Source organism: Oncorhynchus keta, chromosome 26 (genome assembly GCF_023373465.1).
Source record: "Oncorhynchus keta strain PuntledgeMale-10-30-2019 chromosome 26, Oket_V2, whole genome shotgun sequence".
Classification (NCBI taxonomy): Eukaryota; Metazoa; Chordata; class Actinopteri; order Salmoniformes; family Salmonidae; genus Oncorhynchus; species Oncorhynchus keta.
In genome coordinates, this window is record NC_068446.1 from 24620184 (window position 1) to 24641415 (window position 21232).

Here is a 21232-nt window from a genome sequence, read left to right on the forward strand (position 1 = left end):
AAACATTTGGATGCATATTTTAGAGCATTTATATTGAACAGATAAAACGTGTAAATGGTCAAAAATGTAAATGTTAAGGTTGATGAAAAATGAAAGTATAACTTTTTTGTAAACATCAAAAAGTAAACATGAAGCTACATTTACACTGTATTTTTTTCCCCCATTCAGAGTAAATGAATCAGCATCCTCACACCACACAGTACATTAGGTTGGCAGAAAAAGTAGCTGGCATAGAGTGCCTTCCCTCTCAGCTGTCCGGCATCAGGGCCCCTCCCCTCTGGCCCGGCAGACGGACAGCCCTGCTCCTTCAGCAGCACTGTCATCACCATTGGTAATGTTGGGTAAAAGGCAATTTGTGGCGGTCTCCTTACCATCTTTGGCTGTGTCAGCAATCCCTTCTCTGCCCAGCCCTGTAGCTGTGGGAGTTCTGCCTGACGCCACTGTGTCTCTGTCGATCCCTAGGAGGTGTCAGGGTCAAGATTTAACATGCTTGTTTTTCTACAGAGGCCTTACGGTCACCAGCCACACTAAAACACACAGGTGGCTTGGCTTTCCTTCTAGGTAGGGGTTGATTATTCTAGAGGAATACTGCTTATTGAGACTGTTTGGAAACAGGCATAATTCAGATAGGGGACGATTACTGTAATGTTGGAGTTGAGTATGAAGTGGTTGACTTAGGGAGAGGAGGGTGGGGCTGATGTGGGAACTACGGTGCCCTCTGTAGTGGTAATGATGTGGGTATCCCTCTCACTCCCGGGGAGTAAAAAAGGCCCTCGACAAAGACAGCTCCTCAAATGAGCCACGGGCTGCAGGCAGCAGCAGGCAACAGCAGGCAGCAGCTGAGGATGTAACGCCAGTAGGTAAAACAGCCCATTTAGGAGGAGAGGACAGGACTTTGAGGCTGACCTCTGGCTTCATTTACTCTCTCAGAAAGTGGGATGAGAAGGTAGAGGAATGCAACAGGAGGTATCCAGTCAGGGCAGGGTGGTGGAGGAGACACTTCATCCTCTAGGAGGAGGAGGGAGGGTATGTTACTGTTGCCCATACCTCTTAACAACCTTAATAGGGATATCTAATTGGGTTCTAAATGGACTGTCAGCTGGAGAGGGGAATGGAGAGGGGAATGGAGAGAGGGGAATGGGGAGAGGGGAAATGGGGAGAGGGGATTGGAAAGAGTGGAATGGGGAGATGGAATGGAGAGAGGGGAATGGGGAGAGGGGAATGGAGAGAGGGGAAATGGGGAGAGGGAAATGGAGAGAGGGAAAATGGGGAAAAGGAAAGGGGGAGAGGGAATGGAGAAAGGGGAATGGAGAGAGGGGAATAAGGATAGGGGAATAAGGATAGGGGAATGGGGAGAGGGGAATGGAGAGAGGGGAATGGGGAGAGGGGAATGGGGAGAGGGAATGGAGAGAGGGGAATGGAGAGAGGGGAATAAGGATAGGGGAATGGGGAGAGGGGAATGGAGAGAGGGGAATGGGGAGAGGGGAATGGGGAGAGGGAATGGAGAGAGGGGAATGGAGAGAGGGGAATAAGGATAGGGGAATGGGGAGAGGGGAATTGGAATGGGGAGAGGGGAATGGAGAGGGGGGAATGGGGAGAGGGGAATGGAGAGAGGGAAATGGGGAGAGGGAAATGGGGAGAGGGGAATGGAGAGAGGGGAATGGAGAGGGAGGAATGGGGAGAGGGAAATGGAGAGAGGGGAATGGGGAGAGGGGAATGGGGAGAGGGAATGGAGAGAGGGGAATGGAGAGAGGGGAATAAGGATAGGGGAATAAGGATAGGGGAATGGGGAGAGGGGAATGGGAGAGGGGAATGGAGAGAGGGAAATGGGGAGAGGGAAATGGGGAGAGGGGAATGGAGAGAGGGGAATGGAGAGGGAGGAATGGGGAGAGGGAATGGAGAGAGGGGAAAGGAGAGGGAAATGGAGAGGGGGAATGGGGAGAGGGGAATGGAGAGAGGGGAATGGAGAGAGGGAAATGGGGAGAGGGAAATGGGGAGAGGGGAATGGAGAGAGGGGAATGGAGAGGGAGGAATGGGGAGAGGGGAATGGAGAGAGGGGAAAGGAGAGGGAAATGGAGAGGGGGGAATGGGGAGAGGGGAATGGAGAGAGGGGTTAAGGAGAGAGGGAAATGGGGAATGGAGAGAGAGGAATGAGGAGAGGGAAATGGAGAGAGGGCAGCTTGTGTCTGCTAACAGGTTAGTGTGTGTTTGGATGTTTGGGTTGATAATTTGAGGAATATAAATTGAGCCAATTCATTATGGGTACCTTTCCTTTACCAGACGCCACCTCAGTTTTAGTTTAGGTGAAGACCGAAGGTTATAACAACAAAGTCTTACAGGTTTAGAATATAAATAAAACATACTGTATTACACATTATTCATCTATTGGGGGATTAATACTTATGTTAATATGCATTTGTTATGTATATTTTTCTAATAATTTTTCAATTTACAGTGATTCATAGGGAACAACAATCTGCCTGGGTCAACCAGAACCACCATATGCACAGGCTTTGTCATAGAGAATACAGGTATATAACACAGACAACTATTGTATCCAATAGAACCAGCAAGGCTGGACAGAGCATCAGACAGATGCCCCCAATGCTTGGTTATCCAGTGGCAATGAGAGGTCCCCCAATATGGTGGACCAATGTCCATTTTAAAAGGACATTTTTTATACATATCATTTAAACATTTGAAAGCTAACCTGGAGAAAGAGATGTTAGACAGAGGTGAAACAGCAAAAGCATTTTCCACCCCATCTGTTATGGTTAGCTTTACATAGGCTAGTCTGAAAAGGAATGGTTTGCCGAGGCAAGCATAATATGCAGCATGTTCAAATGAGGTACCAAAATGTGGCGAAAAGCAGCAAGCAGGTGTAGGACTAAACATTAGCTATGGTTATAAGGTGACATTTCAGCAACCAATGTACGACCCACTGTACTGTGGGGTTGTGGGTAGTATTGCAGCAAAAGGGTAGTTTGTGTTCCTTTGTATTTGCATACTGTAGCTTCAATATTACTAACTCTACGCAAACAAAGATATCAGTTCTAAATCCAATTTCCGAGCAAGTATCAACTTATCGAAATATTGAAATATTTTAGAGGAGATGAGATAAACTGGTATGGTAGCTAGAATCTACATACTTTTGTTTCATAACCAGTACCTTAACAGATGTGCAGCCAAGTGTATCAGTACCAGCCTTTAATAATGATTCTCTCCCTCTTTCTAAGTCTGTCTGCCTCTCTCCAGTATGAACACACACACACACACACACTTCCTGATAACATCTCAAATAATATTTGAATAAAGGGACAGTGCAATTACGTTTTTTTTTAAACATAGAGATGAGAAAATCGCTCATGGGTACAATTTCAATTATTCAGAGAATACATTTCGGTTGTGCGCAGCAGTCATTAGACAGACTTATTGTATAATCAATATTCTCTGTAGTGTGCCATAAATATTTGACACCCTGTAAACGTTCCCTCCCTCCTTGAACTCCTGAGGTTAGCGGTGTGTGTCTGGTATGGCAGTCATGTAGGACATGCCATAACTGCCTGCAGAGAGGACATTATCTCCCTCCGCAGCCTGCATCCTCGAGCAAATCACACATGACCAGACACCTCTCCTATGCCACGGTGACACCATAAAAACTGCCGCTTTGCTGCCAGCCAGAACTCCCTGCCCAAACGAGCTTAGACAATCAATTTCCCGTGGCTTTGCTGGGATGGATGCAGAGACGAGACACTGCAGTTTATCACAATGCGGCAGTAGTATCATTTAACTGATAGCGCCTGACACAAAATGGAGGTCAGATGGATGGTTGTTTGTGATTTCAATGTCTCGCCACATCCCAGCATTCTGCGCTCTGCCGGTACAGAGGATGATCTGATGACCTCAACAGGATATTATACACTGAATCCTCAAGACTATCGGTAAAATTATCCTTTCAGATTTCCTGTTTACTGGGAAATATTCAATCATGAAACATGGAATGAAATCCAATCTGTCAGCTAAATGTTTTAAATAAATGGGTTGTTCATAGTACAGTATTCTGTAAACCTGTCCTCTAACAAGCACATTCTAATACAGTGGACGACCATAGAGTGTCCCCCATCCATTGAAATGGTAATTCCATGGCTCCAAGGAGAGGGTAGGTCACAAACCCAACCCTGTAAACCACAGCATGCCCCAACTCACTCAAAGTGTTTCATAGTAAGAGGGTCCTTGAGTTATCAAACCCATTCAGACAAAGGGATTTATACGATTGTTGTATATTAACTCCTGGTCAGTGAAGTTCCCTCCATGCTATCGATACATTATTTTTCCATCTTTTTCTGGTTGCCTCTCCACCTCCATCAGACACATCTTGACTTCACCACATCCTGCAGGTCAGACGGAAGCTAGGCTGGATCAATCAGGAAAGTAATCTGGGACACCTCGCCCGCCTGCCTCCACCAACATCGATCCGCATCTACTTTGCCAAATAGATTTTTTTCTCCTCTTCTCTGTGTGACTCAGAATAATACATGTTTAGGTGCTGTATGCACGGAATTTTTCATTTAACTTTGCTGGACTTTTTCCCTTTATGACTTCCACTGTTTCATAGGATCGATGGAACCTTCCCAGAACCCCCAGCATGCCTCAACCCCCTCAAAGTGCACTCCACGCTTCCAAGGGTCAAAGGTCAGGAGATGAGAAGGCAGCCTGTCACTTTTAATTGCAGATGCGGAGGTGAGCCTCAAAATCCAGCTCTTTAAATATCTACTCTTATCTCAGACTACTTTGGAGACATCAGTCCTACATTTGGATGAATTCCCTATTTTATTGTCCAACTGTAGATTCTTATATAAATCCCAGAATATATCCTCAAAACAAACGTAAACTATTCACTGGTTATACAATAAATATGTTGTGAGTGTATCCAAGGTCTGCTTTCTTGAAGGTCATAGCCTGACATTCTTTAACCGTGGGCTAAATCTCAGATAGACAGCTATCCTCGTCTCTGTGCAACTCTGTGCACTTCTTCTGGAAGCACCATGTGCAGCAAATGGACTCCTCACGCTAACTCACTGACTGATGAAGCTTTCTGCTAGCACCTTAAATCACCCTCTCCTTCTCCCAACTCTGATGATAATGGAAAATACCATGTATCTTTTTTTTTTAAAGCCAATGCCAATGCTAAAGCAGAAGTAAATGTCAGCCAGACTATGTTCAGGAAAACAAAATACCACTTCATAACCACGAGAAGGGAAAAGTTGGGAGAGCCTGAAACTTTTTCTTACACAACTGAATTGTAATTAGACCTGAATTCGATCAAAATGTAATATAGCTTCTCTGTAGTGCACTTTTTTCTCGATTGTTTTCATGGTATTGGAGTAGTAAACTGTCTTAGTCAAGAAAATGAGCAGCCTGTGAATAGTGACCGTCGGGACCTACAGACTGCAGTCCCCTGCCACAGCCAAACCCAGGGTGGACTAAAGCCATTTGTACATTGGCTAAATCCCAACTCTGCACCAATGCATGGAAGCAGGAGATTGGTGAGCATCTTGATTCTGAGATGACACTTCAATTTATGTGGCTTCACTGACCTGTGTTATCCTTCCCCTCCCCTGCAGTAGTGTGAGAATTCCTGGCCACCTGCCTGGCAGCTTGGCCAGACCCTGTACCTAGAACCCTGCATGTTTGGCCCCAGCCCTGGGACCAGGGGACTTTGGAGGTCCTGTCCATGAGCCAGCAAGGGGACAGACGATGTGATCTCTGCAGGCTGCCAAAGGCCTGCTGGAACTGAGCACAGTGGTCCACTCAGAGGGCCTCACAGCCTCATCACTGACTAAACATCATACTACATGCAGCGGACTAATCATACTGCTCATATGAATGATCCCTTAATAGGTTATTAAGTCTTCACGACAGATTACGTGATTTCATTTCAAATAGTTTAACTGAAGCAGATAGTAACTCGGAACACATATTCTAGAGAGAGAGAGAGAAAATGAGAGATTCTGTCAGTCTGTATCACCCCATGTCATCTTACCCTAGTCCTAAGGCTGATTCCCAATGACAGGGCCAATACACTGTCACCCCTCACAGCACACACGCACGGCACTCTATCACTCCTATTTCTGTGATTGGACCCTCCTCTACACGAGTGGGATACTTCTGAATTAAGGTGACATTGCCTTAGGAGGACAAGGAAAGCTACCTTTGACTACAGTACAATGCAACCTTGGTTTGTATTAGTTTGCATTTCAAGCGAAACCCCATTTTATTCTTGAGGTTGTTTTTAGCCAGTGTAGAAGCCATGTACGGTTCCACTGCATCAGCACCAGGTGTCGTGAGGACGTAGCTGGCAGGCAGCCATGTTCCTGATCAAGCATCCTCTCCTTTCCTTGCTAACTAAGTAAGGTCTAAAATAGAAATAATATGTAAAAACCCCAGCCTAGTCGTAATTAAATATTTAAATGTTTTAGTTCAAATTAGAATAAACTAATGTACTTGGGACTCTAGTTCGTCAAACCTTTGAGCATGCCTAAAGACCTTTCCTTGATTGTACTTTTAATTAATGCCGATTCGAAGCTAGGATGAGTCATATTTGCTCAGATAAAACAGGTATTTAAAGATGTACAAATAGCCTGTAGGTAAAAGACCAGAAAAGAAGCTGCAGCAGGGCCTGGTCACACACACACACACACACACACACACACACACACACACACACACACACACACACACACACACACACACACACACACACACACACACACACACACACACACACACACACACACACACACACACACACACACACACACAGCTTGAGCAGAGCAAGACTCCTCCTAATCTAATCTAATCACTGCCTCTGATCTCTTTATAACCTTTATTTAACTAGGCAAGTCAGTTAAGAACAAATTCTTATGTTACAATGACAGCCTACACCAGCCAAACCTTCCCCTGACGCAGACGACACTGGGCCAATTGTGCACCGCCCTGTGGAACTCCGAACCACGGCCAGTTGTAATACAGCCCAGGATCAAACCAGGGTCTGTAGTGACACCTCTAGCACTGAGATTCAGTCCCTTAGACCGCTGCGCCACTCTGCCTTCCCATCCGCTGCTTCTCAGGCTGCCTGCCTGTCTGTGTGTGTCTCCAATGACCAGAATGTGAGACATTTAGAGACCGTTGAGACAGTTAATACATACTTTTTTTGAAGAGCAGGAGAGACATCAGATTCATTATAATATCCTTGTATGACAGTATAATGTACATTTCTGTATTAGTATCCATTATTGTATGGATCTATCTATGTGCAATACATTTCCTCGTACTGGTACCTATCATACAAGTAGTGCAAGCTCTAATATGCATCTAAACAGTAGTATTCCACTAAAACTGGTGTATCTGTGAAACGAACCCTCTAATTATTAGTAATACTAACTTGGGGCATATTAGGTCATTAGACAATTGGAAACAGATTGAAATATTTTAGGTCCAATAGAAATCGACTCTGTAGATTTTGGAAAAGGGTTTGATCATAAAGTAGCTTCTGCTGCAGCAAGAAGACCAAAAAGCCTAAATGTATACTCACAGCTACAAGATTACCCCTCCTGCATATCAACTAAACCATCAAATGTGGCATGCATTCAAAATAGAAGATTAATCTCCTTCTGCCGTGGTACAGTGTAATTGAAAATGCCCACAGGAGACTATCTATGTTAATATAGTATGTGCAATGGAAAATTCTGAAACAAGAGTTTTTTTCTCTCTCAATAGCATGCCGGGGAGACATGTATTTGTAAGATAGTAGATCACATCTATCTCTCCGGATCTCAACTTGCCGGTTCTATTTATTGCTTCCAATGTTTATCTGTCTTTATAGATATCTGCAGTACAATTCCTATTTCCATCTAGTTTGAGGAGAACATGTTACAGTTGATAGGAAGGGAATAGGCATATATAGGATGAATCCCTTTCCTAAATGTCTGCTCTACTGGCGGTGATCAAATCTCATGGCCCTCATGCTTGCCTCAGCTGTTGACGGAGATAGTAACATAAAGGTATGAGCCATATTCCTATTCATTCTTGAATACCTTTAGGTAGTAAAGCTCTCCACATGTCCTTAATAGGGAGTTAAGGAAGCTACTGGCAGTTCCACAGTCATGACCCCTTGTCAGTGGGTGCTCTGTCCTCTACTGGTCTGTTGAAAGGATGACCTTGAAACATCCTTTAACATCACAGTTTACTTGGCAACGTTGAACAATGTGACAGAGCAACTGCTGGAGACACCAAGCCTGCTGCTGCTTCTATCTTTTCTCCTTTTCCTGGGATGCAAAATGTAGATCAGAGGAGTGTGCGGTTTGTGCACAGTCTCGGGAGGAACTGCCACTCAAACCCAAATGTCTGCATGAATACCAAAACACACGGAATACAGAGGAGGATGAAGAAAGAGAACCGTAGAAATAAGGAAGTCGGGGTTCTACTTCCATCTTTGAATGAACCGAGATGTAGATAGGATATATGAATATATATTCCCTGATTTTCCTTTAGAATATTTAGTCAGAAAAGCAGGAGCAAAAAAACAAGACCATGACCCCGTGTTTTCTACCGGGTTGTGTGCGCTAAGAATTTGCAGCTGATTATTGTCTGTCTGTGGCAATTTGAATTTCCGCCAAAGGAATTAGGCTTGTATTATTAAAGCATTTCCCCTCACAGCTGAATTCCTTCGCCTCTGTGGAAGCCTATTACATTTTTTTAAGAAACCGTTTTCTTGATATTCATGTATGTTTAGTCTTCAAACAAAAGGCATTTTTTCAAGAACGAAGCCATATAATTGAGACAATGGTTCAGAGCGGCTTATTCAAATAGGCATTAGCTCATTACTTCTGGCTGTTTTGGGTATAGGCTAAGGTATGTTGAAAAGGAGTAAAAAAATTCACTAGAAAAATGTTTGTGTGTTCTTTGCTTTTACATTAGTATTATTAATAACGGCAAAACATTTATAGGGACACATTTTTTTTTTGGACCTTTATTTAACTAGGCAAGTCAGTTAAGAACAAATTCTTATTTTCAATGACAGCCTAGGAACAGTGGGTTAACTGCCTGTTCAGGGGCAGAACGACAGTCAGCTCAGGGATTTGAACTTGCAACCTTCCGGTTATTAGCCCAACGTTCTAACCACTAGGCTACCCTGCCGCCTTATTTCACTGTTTTCAAACTCATAGTATTATCAATAAAACAAACGGCTTTTTAAAATCAATTATACACAAGCCACATTTATGGCACAAGTTGGAAGTAGAAATGCAAATCTACTTTACAAAGCTAATGTTCTACTTGCATACATATATATGTGACTTATGTGCTTTAAATCTCACTCCAACTGACTTATTATAGATCCCCTTCAGCGCGTAAATCATCTAAACATGCAATTATCCAACAACCGTCACTTTGATTCAGATACTCCCATGTTAGTGACTACGCCTGACCAGAAGCAGGCAGGCAGCAGATAGATAGCATGAGACGATTGAGTGGACACAAACATGAGCGTGTCATTTCAGCTGGGAGTTGCATGTGAATGTCCATCTACAGCTGTGACTAATTACCCACGCTGCTCAGGGACTGGAGACTCAGACCAAGTCCTCTCCCAGAGGCACCTCAGCATGTCAACAGCAACAACACCATACCATCTCACACAAAACATTGGAGAGCTGCAGGGCGTTTACGGGTGATTTGTCCACATCTGGCTGTTCAACGGTTCTACGGTATGATTCAGTTGCTATGTAAGGGCGAGGCATGGGGTCAGTTATATTACTGTAATTAATGGTTAGATGCCTCTATGACAGGCATGGTACTGAACATTGATATTGTGTATTGACTACAGGTGGGTAGAAAGAAACTGCCCTGTGGAGTAACAGAGAAGTATTCCACCGTCCGTTTCCAGTCAGCCTCCCTCCTCTCTTAATTTGACAAATAGTAACCTTTTACTGCAGTGGGCTAAATCATGGTCACACAGAGTGTTTCTTGGTAGTCTTAAACAGCCCACTTTGAGACAAAAGTATACACCTCACACACACAGTTATGGTCTTAAAAAAAGAAGACTCCTGTACCATGTCGGATATAGAGTTGAAACGTATTCAGTTCTGAGTTTGCATCCAAATATTACAGTTAATGTACATCACAGAAGACTGAAACATAACAAAAACCGCTTGACATAGAAACACCGGCAATTCGGCTGTTGTTTTAAAATAATGTTGATTAACTATGATATTATGAAAAATATGAATAACATACCACCCATGAGGCCACTAGAGGGCGATTTGGTCCTTTGACTGCAGAAAAGGGGTCTGGCTCTAATTTGCAATGTCCATCTACATCTGTACACTTGTCAGTTTTACTGGATCTTAGCTCTATGAACAACTGCATCAGCAAAGCATAGGAGAAAAGAAATACGTGAACTAACAGACAGCCATGACAACACAGATATTTGAAATGGTTTAGCAGTTTGTTATTTACTGTTTATCATGTAACTATCAAGTAATCCTTTCAAATATTTGTTTTGCACATGTAACAATGGTAACCATTATATTTAATACCTGATTGGATAGATGGAAACACCACTCAGCGAGTTGAACTTTGCCTGTTCATGTTTAATTGTCGTACAGTATTCTCAAGAGCACAGATTCTAAGGCGGAGCAAGAGAAGCTAATTTAATCACCACAAATCATCTCCACTGTTGTTCGGCTGACCCTCTACAAGCTTTAATACTCTTCTAACACCCACACGTATATCTCCTTCAACCATGACTTGATTAAGGTATAAATCATTATTTCTTCCAGGTGGACCTTGCCTCGCCTAGATCCTATCTTTGACTGAACTTGAGGCAATACAGGTCAGTTTTATAATGACTTCTCTTCACAACAATGGACACCTAACCAAAGAGAACACAACCTGATTTGATAAAATATTCTTTACCCTCTCTCTCACTCAGAATCTGAGAGCCCTGTTGACACGACACTGTGTGCGTTAGCACCGTACAGTCAAGCGCAAACTCTCCCACCTTCAGGATCACACTCCCCACAGCTCTTTTCTCACCTCTCTACCCCAGTTCTCCCAATCGGAGGTCAGCAAAGTTAACAAGGGGTATGCTATGTATGGGGGGGGCTTAGGCAAAAGCAAGCCTAAGAGCAGGGTGGAATTAAGATCAAATTAAATCACAGATCACAACATTCAAAACTTGACGACTTGGTTAGCACTAAACCAGATACTTAATGCATTTCAACAGTATTTTCTCGTTTTTGTGACTTACAACACTGTTCAAGACATAAAACAAGCAGTTGTCCTGGCAAAACGGAAGGACTGGAATAATAGAAGACATGCAGAGAATAACATTAGTGTTCTTGCTGACAAAAGCACACTAATTATTACCCTGTATTTTTGCCAATTGTAAGGAATGAGAATTGTTCTACTGACTTATTGTGAAACCCTATTGTGAAAGACGAAATAAGTTCAACAGATATGTGGAGAATGTGAGTTGGTCAAGGTTGGAGGCAAAAATACTGAATGGATTCTGTATTTGGGCCTATTTGTTTTTATTATTGTTCATTGAGATGCATTAAATATACTACCAAAAGTAGGTTTAGTTTAATTCAGGGCCCTAGAGATTGTTTGTTGTTTTGAAGCTAATTTCCTGCAATTCTACATAGTGTAACATGACTCATGACATCTTTTGCGTAGGCTATTTAATTATAATTACACATTATATTTAATATAATATGGATAGGGAAAATAAAGCTTAGACTATTTTCACAAATGTTATTTATTTCACTAACAAATATGTCAAATATGTCATTTAATCATGTTATTTACAAATATTTTCAATTGATAGCAACAGAGTCAGTCACACATTAGATAACTTCTGTAGGAATGAGACTTGGATGTTCATGAATGTGTCTATAAATTCCTGTTTGTCATGTGAACTAATTGAGATGGTGGTTGCCTAACTCAGAACAAAGTCCTGTTGAGCTTCGTATGCTGCCTCATTTCCAAGTCCTATCTTTCATATGGCTGATGTTCCACTCCCCGAACCCTCCAAATGGCGCGTACCACTTCCAAAGTATTATTTTTATTTTCTTTAGAAGGTCGTAACTCAGCCTCATAATGCCCTGGAGACAAATAAAAAATGTGCATCGGAGACTCGTCTTTCTCGTGGAACGTACAGCTTGTTTCTATCTTAACGCGCCGTTATATATCGCTTTTAAAACTTTTCTTTCTCCCTAACAAGGCATACCCCCTCAATTTGAGCACTGCCTACACCCCTCTGTGCCATGCCACCCACCTGCTCACAAAACCCTACTTCATATTAATCTGATCAACTCGACTTATTAGCATTGATATATACGCTTGGTGCTGAACAGTGCTGCACCGTGGGTGTTGCAGCTCTGCTGGAGGACAGTAGTAGTCTAGCTCTGACTGTGGTGACACTGCCCAGGGCTTGAGCCCCAGTGACAGACAGTGGGGTGCTGCTCAACGAGGAGCTCAGTTCCACACCATAAACACTGCATATCTCCCCCTGTCTCTGTCTATCCTTCCTTCTCTCCCTCCCAACGCCTCCGCCTCCTTTAGCACTGCGTTACTGGCATGTCCCTCCATCAATACGCTACAGCGAACAGTTAGGGAGACAGGATGCTATCACTGTCACCATGGTTGGGAATTGCGTTCTTTTCAATTAGCATTTTGATTGCACGGGAATGAATAGCCCACACACAAACAATCAAATATTCACTTCCAAAAATGAATAATGCTTCCCACATGCAAGATGCTAATACAGAAGCTGGCAAATTCCCTTTATGATAGGGACAACATTTTAAAATCAGTATAATGCAATTTTAACATTAATGAAACATTATTAACAGCATACAATAAGAGAACGTTTGATATGGATATGGGAATTTAGAGATCAGGGAAGACAGCCTCTTTGTGTATGCAGAAAGATAGGTTTAAAAAAGTTAGTCAGCCCTGCCATGTTGTTTTGGATGGATGGGAATTAAACTGAGTCCCTGGCAGGCACTGCCTCAAACCAGTTGAGGAACAGCCTGGGGGGGGGGCAGTCAATCTGAGCCTTTTGTCAACAATGGACACACAAACAAACACATCCACCATGCAGCACAGACAAGTGCTACCAGAAGCATCAGAGGCAGAAGCAGAGGAGACACAGGCGAAAACCTGTCCAAGTGAAGGGAAATGTACACCAGTGCAGGCATGCGCATTACAGAGCCACTCACACACACACACACACACACACACACACACACACACACACACACACACACACACACACACACACACACACACACACACACACACACACACACACACACACACACACACACACACACACACACACACACACACACACACTCTATTTCTCTGATACACTACAAATTCACAAATGCAAGCTCACGACTGTAGTCCTACATCACATACACTGTCAAACATTACAAAAATAAAACAGACCAAAATGTGCACTATAATGCTTTGTATAGATACATAAATATACCAAGTATTATCTACTATTTACAATGCACAACATGATAAAGAGATTTAATGCAAGCAAAATATCATACTTAAAACCACACAATGTACTGTACATTTGCTGTGTGCAGGTAACATGAACAGTTATCTAAGACTTGTGCAAACCGATACCCATCGCCTTTTCCCAAAACTGGATTGACAACAACTGTTAGGGAAGGAAGGCACACTGAGTGAGGCATGGTGCTACTGCTACTGCTGCAGGCTGTCGGATGGATGCAAGGGCACAATGAGCGGCTGGCAGGCTGCAGCCTCCTTACCATTTTAAACCCATTCCACTCCATTTGTGAGCCGGCAGACGTTTTCTCTCCCCAGCGCCTGAGCAAATTTCCCCCTGACTTGGAGCTCTCTTTTTCTTTCTTTCTCTCTTAGTGGTGGTCAGACAGTAGGCGGCTTGTGAAAGCAGGCATTCCCTTCTTCCAGAGACGCTGGGTGAGAATGCAAAAGGCTTCAGCGTGAGCTTTGGGCTGCAGTCCCCTCCCCTGTCTCCTCCTCATCTATGAGGTCAGAGCTCCCCTCTCTCTGGAAGGGTGTGCTGCAGCTTTCTCACTGGCTCCTGCGTCTGTCTGTCCAGCACTCTCCTCCACAAAGTTAACATCTGCACTCTGGCAACCTTGCCGATTCAAGGAGCGCTTGGCAATGAAAAGCTTTTTGGTACTAAGAAAAGCTTTTTGATACCAGCAAAGCAATCACTGCTAAGATGCTAACCACAAAGCAATCAATCACTGCTAAGATGCCAACCACAAAGCAATCAATCACTGCTAAGATCTTTGCTCGATTGAGTGCAAAGAGTGACTTTGCCAGTGGCGCAAGCAGGATTCCGTTGAAGGCATAAAAAATGTAGGCGGGACATAATTTGGACACTCAAATCATCATTAGATGATCAAAAAAGCATAGCTTACCCTATACCCTACTGTAATTGACTGCACACAACAAACCATCTAACATGTGATTTCGCATTATTGATCAAATAGTCGTGTAGGCCTACGTAAATCCACAACTCTTGTATTTAACATGCGACTCACATAGACCTACACAAAATTAAAAAATATTGTATTTTATTTGATTAATAGAATACAAGACTAGAACATAATGCCCTAATATAACAGTAATGATCACAATAGGCATCCACAGCCTATATAGACAAGAACATTGGTCACCAACCTGTCTTAGTCGAGATCACTTTATGAGTCCAAATGCAAGCCGAGTGCAATCCTCTGCTGGGTGGGGAAGATCAAGTGCTCCTACAATATATTGTGTCATATCAACTACATTATCCATAGAATATAGGGCCAGACTATAGTGAATGGGCGGGCAACACAGGGTGAAGTTATATTTCCAATTAATCCAAAAAGGACGGGAAATAACTATTGTTTCATGCATATTCCTATTTTCATATATAATAAGAGAGGTCTGTTTTTCTCAATGTACCCCTTGTTAACCCCTTGTTATAAATAACGTAGCCCCTTATATTTCAAAACTCGAGTCTCAAGCTAGGCTACATGATAACACTGGCAATGGGTCTGTTGTCGTAGCCAATTACTTGTGAGGTACATCGGAGCATAAATTGAAATAACTTGTTTGTTTGTTTTTTCACTGGACTGATGGTGACGTCTCAACGGAGGGTGGGAGAGAGTGCGAGTCGAAGTGGAGAAGCGTTTTTCATGATTTCTAAAAGTGTTGAATAAAAACAGTGTTGCAGTGCTGATCATTGTCTCTGAATGTACTGAAACTGTCTTTAAGGCCCTCGATTAGATCAGTGCAATTAATTTGATTTGATTTGTTTTTATTTCACTTTTATTTAACCAGATAGGCTAGTTGAGAACAAGTTCTCATTTACAACTGCGACCTGGCCAAGATAAAGCAAAGCAGTGCGACACAAACAACAACACATAGTTAGTTACACATGGAATAAACAAACATACAGTCAATAATACAATAGAGAAAGCCTATACACAATGTGTGCAAATGAGGTAGGATAAGGGGAGTGAGGCAATAAATAGTCCATAGTGGCGAAATTATTACAGTATGGCAAATGAAACACTGGGGTGATAGATGTGCAGAAGATGAGTGTGCAAGTAGCGGTACTGGGGTGCAAAGGAGCAAAATAAATAAAATAAATAACAGTATGGTGATGAGGTAGTTGGATGGGTTATTTACAGATTGGCTATGTACAGGTGCAGTGATCTGTGAGCTGCTCTGACAGCTGGTGCTTAAAGCTAGTGAGGGAGATATGAGACTCCAGCTTCAGTGATTTTTGCAGTTTGTTCCAATCATTGGCAGCAGAGAACTGGAAGGAAAGGTGGCCGAAGGAGGAATTGGCTTTAGGGGGGACCAGTAAAATATACCTGCTGGAGCGCGTGCTGCGGGTGGGTGCTGCTATGGTGACCAGTGAGCTGAGGTAAGGCGGGGCTTTACCTAGCAACGACTTATGAAGCGAGGGCCAGCCAACAAGAGCATACAGGTCACAGTGGTGGGTAGTGTATGGGGCTTTGGTGACTAAACAGATGGCACTATCATAGACTGCATCCAGAGTGCTGGAGGCTATTTTGTAAATGACATCGCCGAAGTCAAGGGTCGGTAGGATAGTCAGTTTTACTTGGGTATGTTTGGCAGCATGAGTGAAGGATGCTTTGTTGCGAAATAGGAAGCAGATTCTAGATTTAATTTTGGATTGGAGATGCTTAATTAATGTGAGTCTGGAAGGAGAGTTTACAGTCTAACCATACACCTAGGTATATGTAGCTGTCCACATATTCTAAGTCAGAACCGTCCAGAGTAGTGATGCTGGACGGGCGGGCATGTGTGGGCAGCGATCGGTTGAAGAGCATGCATTTATTTTTGCTTGTATTTAAGAGCAGTTGGAAGCCACGGAAGGAGAGTTTAATGGCATTGAAGCTCGTCTGAAGGTTTGTTAACACAGTGTCCAAAGAAGGGCCGGAAGTATACAGAATGGTGTCGTCTGCGTAGAGGTGGATCAGAGAATCACCAGCAGCAAGCAGCAATGACTGATATAGAGGGGGACTGGTGGCCCTGGACTAGTGACAAATGCTCCAACATCCTCTTCTATGCACGGTCTCTTGAGATTTTTTTACAGAGCTTTGTTTGGCCATTAAGTTTTTGCTAGCCAAGCTGGCTAGTCTGTCTTAGCTAGCTAACGGTGAGTAGCCTACACACTGTAGCCTAGCCTACACAGCGATAGCTATTATTGTCAATATACACACAGTTTAATAGGTACAGCACTTCATTCACAAAAATGGTTTGCTCCTACACCCGCGGCTTGCTATATAAAGCAGGCAGACAGGCATTCGAGGCATTCAGTTACTGTTCAATTGAATGTTTGAATGGGCAAAACAATGGGCCTCCCGAGTGGCGCTGTGTCACTAGAGATCCTGGTTCGAGTCCAGGTTCTGTCGCAGCCAGCCGCGACTGGGAGACCCATGGGGCGGCGCACATTTGGCCCAGCGTCGTCCGGGTTAGGCAAGGGTTTGGCCGGCAGGGATGTTCTTGCCCCATCATGCACTAGTGACTCCTGTGGCGGGCCGGTTGCAATGCGTGCTGACACGGTCGCCGGGTGTACGGTGTTTCCTCCAACACATTGGTGCGGCTGGCTTTTCCCTCCTCCTAAGAGAAATACACTTTTGTGCATATGGAACATTTCTGGGATCTTTTATTTCAGCTCATGAAACATGGGACCAACACTTTACATGTTGCATTTATATTTCTGTTCAGTATAGATGCCGTTACTCATTTTAGGTGAAGGTACCATTTATATTTAGGTGCAGGAGCTGCTAAATTCTTTTGAGCTAATATTCTATAGGAGGTGCAGGAACTTAAGCAGAAGAACATTTGAGGTGCCGGGACTCAGTTCCTGCCCAAGTCAAGTACTGTGATTAGGTCAAACTACAAATGATGTCCTGCTAGGAACACTGACAAGTAGTGCAAAAAATATATTGATATTTTTTTGTTGCTCAATCTGATTGGGTGGGCCTGCCTCCCACCCTTGCCTATGCCCCTGGATTCTACCCTCAGGCACTACAGGATGCCTGAACAGCTCTATGTATATAAATGTGCTATTACTGCATGCATGTTAAAGCCTGCAAATATACACTATATACATTGATACATGCTCATATTTGTTGCATGTATCTTGCTTATTCAAAGGAAAATCCAGTTAAAACCTAGATAATTTACAAAACGCAATTCATTTTGCAGTTCACCCACATGATCACAAATTCACAAAATCGCCCACACATGTTTACTAATTACTAAGCTGGGCTTGGTTTATCAGACACGGGCTACTGATATGAAATACTCACATCAAAAAATGTACATTTCACACACAGATGTACCGACGCACGGACACACACACCTGCAGGAGCATCACGACTATGAACAACAAAGCGCCAAAAAATGGGACAGCTCGCTACGGATTAAAACGCAAACCGAAGTTTATCACCTGGCTAGAAGCTACTGCTGCGGAGGTGTCACAAAGCAGTTTATAAAATGTAGACGACTAATAACCTAAGCTAGACAGAGCCTATAAGACAGATGCGCTTAGCATAGGCTAAATTGTGCCCTACTCACCATGACCATTCTTGTTTAGGGTTGAGCAGGATAAAGCGAAAGGGGAGATGCAGGTGCTTAGTCTTCCTGTGGTTAAATAAAATCGGTTGCTATCAAGAGTCGATCCTCGTGCGGGGAGCGCGTGGTCCCAAGGACAATCGGGTAGATAAGGCGCGTGTGACTGGATGAATGAGCTTGCCGAGTGTCGGAGGCTGAGAGCCGTGGGTGGAAATATCGTTGTTTCTCTTCGGGATCGTCGGAGGAAATAAACTGTCACAAAAAAAGAAAACTAAAAAACTAAAAGGATAAGTTTTCACTGAAACGAAACAGCTTGTACAAGCAGCTATTTTTCCTACAACCGATTTATGGGTTATTCAGTCTGTCGGGTGTAGAATCTCATTGGCTGCGATAGAGCAAGGAAGGGGTGGTGCGCTAGTGGATGAGAGTATTGGAGGAGGGCTAGAGCGAGAAGGGAACGACGGGGGGCGATGCTACCAACGTAAGGTGCGATTGATATTATGCACTACAGCATCGACAGCGAAGACAAATATAATTGACAACTGTAACATAGAGCAAGATAACCAATAACCCACTCGCACATACCCACATACGGTGTGACAAGGTATTGTAGTCTACATGGATGGAGACATACCACCATCATCATTGTGTAGAGAAGTAGCTTAATTGTTCCTCTTCGTGACATTGCGCAGTAGTCTCTCTGCCCTTTTGATGTTGGTGATGATCATCACCCATCTCTCCACTCTACCTCGCCCCCTCCTGTCTTTTCTGTGAGCTTCAATCACCTGTGCTCCCCTTCACATGCATCATAAATAATTAACACGAGGCCCCTCATCTCCATCCTCCGACAAAACCCCCATTTCAGCGCTGTGGTTGTAGAGCTCTGGTGGGGGGGTCTTTTGTACCTGTATAGGAAGAGATGCATAGCATCCCATACCTATACGCCTACTACTGCAGTCCTCTCAATTGTACCCTGCGCAAGCTAAGGCACGCCACATCTCATAAACATCAGTAATGCCAGCTGACCTACAATGCTGCCTTTGTCTCCATAAATGCATTCAACACACAGAGGTGTGATTCGAAGAATGCAATAATTCAAAACAATTGTTAGGATCTTTCACAATGTTAAAATAACAATGCATCTTTCATACAGTATTTTAGATGCAAAAACAGTGCATATTTTACAGTATCTCATATACCTTATATATTTTGAAACCTAGCAGCCACATACCCCTGGGGCAAGTCTGTTTTGATTAGAATAGCTTTGGGTATGAGAGAGCAGCAGTGACCAGAGAGGCCATAGCATATGAAGCAGATATACACTAGCTGGCCCCAGACTCACAGAGACAAGGAGAGCGAGCACCTGCGACAAGGAGAGCGAGCACCTGCATACTCTTATTTACGTAGTTGTCATGACACAACATATTACTCTTTGCTTCGTGGTTGTTTTGTTACAGCATGCGCCTAGCAGCAGTAAGCCTATTTTATCCACTGTTCCAACACTGCGTCATTACAGTACGTTGTTTTATTTCAGACATCAGAGACAGAGAGACATATAGCTGGTCCTCTCGTTCACATGCTGGTTTTTATTCAATTAGGAGGAGACTCTCATGGCAGGCAGACTAACTTGAGTAAGTCCATTAACCTCCAGCTGAACGAGCACTGATAGGAAGTCCCACAGTGCTCTTGACAGGCTACAAAACACTGCAGCACTGTTAAACTAATCCATCATTTGCCCCAAACATTTGCAGGAGTTTTTTTGGTGTGGACGTTGGCTCGGAATGACTCAGCTGTTCATTTCTCAATATGTAAAGTGGGCCTATAGTACAGATGTAACAATGTATGTATTTTTTTTTAACGAATGCATGCTTTACATTCAGTGCAGTATATCTGCAAGGTATATGCTTGGACTGTATTTCTATTTGTACATGTACAGTAGCATAATGACAATGAGAAGAGACCAGTACATTTGTCAGCTTTCACAGGGCACAGCATTTGCCCACAGTTGCATGCATTGAATAAAAAAAAGCAAGAGACTGAGTTTTGAAGCTCTCCAATCTCTCCACTACACCTCTGGCCCCTCCACCTCACTGAGTATTAAAGCCATGCACAGCAGTGTGCTTGAAATACTAATGAGCGTTAAAGCCACGGCTAAAGCATCGCCAAGCTCAATTAGGAATCAACAGGACATGGGTGTTTCCCGAATGGATGTGTTTGTTGGATTTATATGAATAATGTGTGGTATCTTCCTCCAACCCTTACTGCCAGGGACAACAACAGATACCAACTGCCTTTTGTTTGGGGTGCGTTCTGGTACAACGCTTCTTAGTCTAGAAACCTGCAATGAATACCAGACCTGTTTTTTCTATCGCTTTTATTATTCTGACTTGACCTTTTTTGAATTCATTGCATTCTGTGCGAGCTTGGGAAATAATTCTCTGCTTCACTGACTTTAATATTCTCTCCGGGTACCATGTTTTTATTACCAGCTTTTAATTCTTGGCTGTAAATAATAGAACGTAACACAGATGAATAACAATCGTTTTTCTTTTTGAGTGCAGTCAACTTTAACTATTGGATTAATAGGTACGCAGTTAAGGAGAGTTCCAGGAAGCAGAAGATTCTTATCTATGGGCAACATCCTCAATTACTTCAATAGAGTTTCCTTAATGGGATTTCACTTGAGCAATCCATATCCTCTTCTGTACTTGCTTTCTTTTACCAAATTGTTTTCCTACATTCTTTTAACGAATAGAAAGTGATGAAAGTGAATGGGGTCTTAAGGCAGTGTTACATTTGGCTCTCTCCTGCCTTGTGTTGTCAGATGGGGAGGTTGGCTGCCTGCTGGGAGATTTCAGATCTTGTCACTGGAATTGCTGGGCACTGGAGTTGTGTGCTTTGGCTCTCCGTACACACTGTGTGTGTTTTGGGGGATTTTGTGAAATATTGCACAAAAATAATTTGGAATTTAGCTTTAGCCTTATACGGGCTAATGTATTTTGACTAAATATAATATATAATAATAATAATAATAATATAATATATAATAATATATGCC

The 21232-nt window shown here is 43.1% G+C and overlaps 1 protein-coding gene across 6 annotated transcripts in view; it reads right to left on the minus strand.

Moving 5' to 3' along the window:
- LOC118359138 (ELAV-like protein 4) overlaps positions 1-21232 on the minus strand; it is an 87641-nt gene that overhangs the window by 53552 nt on the left and 12857 nt on the right. For 3 of the 6 annotated variants that reach the window (XM_035737422.2, XM_035737420.2, XM_052480436.1), the window contains one exon: positions 372-458. The exons of 1 other annotated variant lie outside the window; for it this stretch is intronic. In XM_035737422.2, the coding sequence (XP_035593315.1) occupies positions 372-458 (87 nt within the window). Of the gene's footprint in view, positions 1-371; positions 459-13850; positions 14022-18177; positions 18567-21232 lie in introns of those variants that run through there. 2 more of the 6 variants (XM_052480438.1, XM_052480437.1) reach the window with 2 other exon arrangements.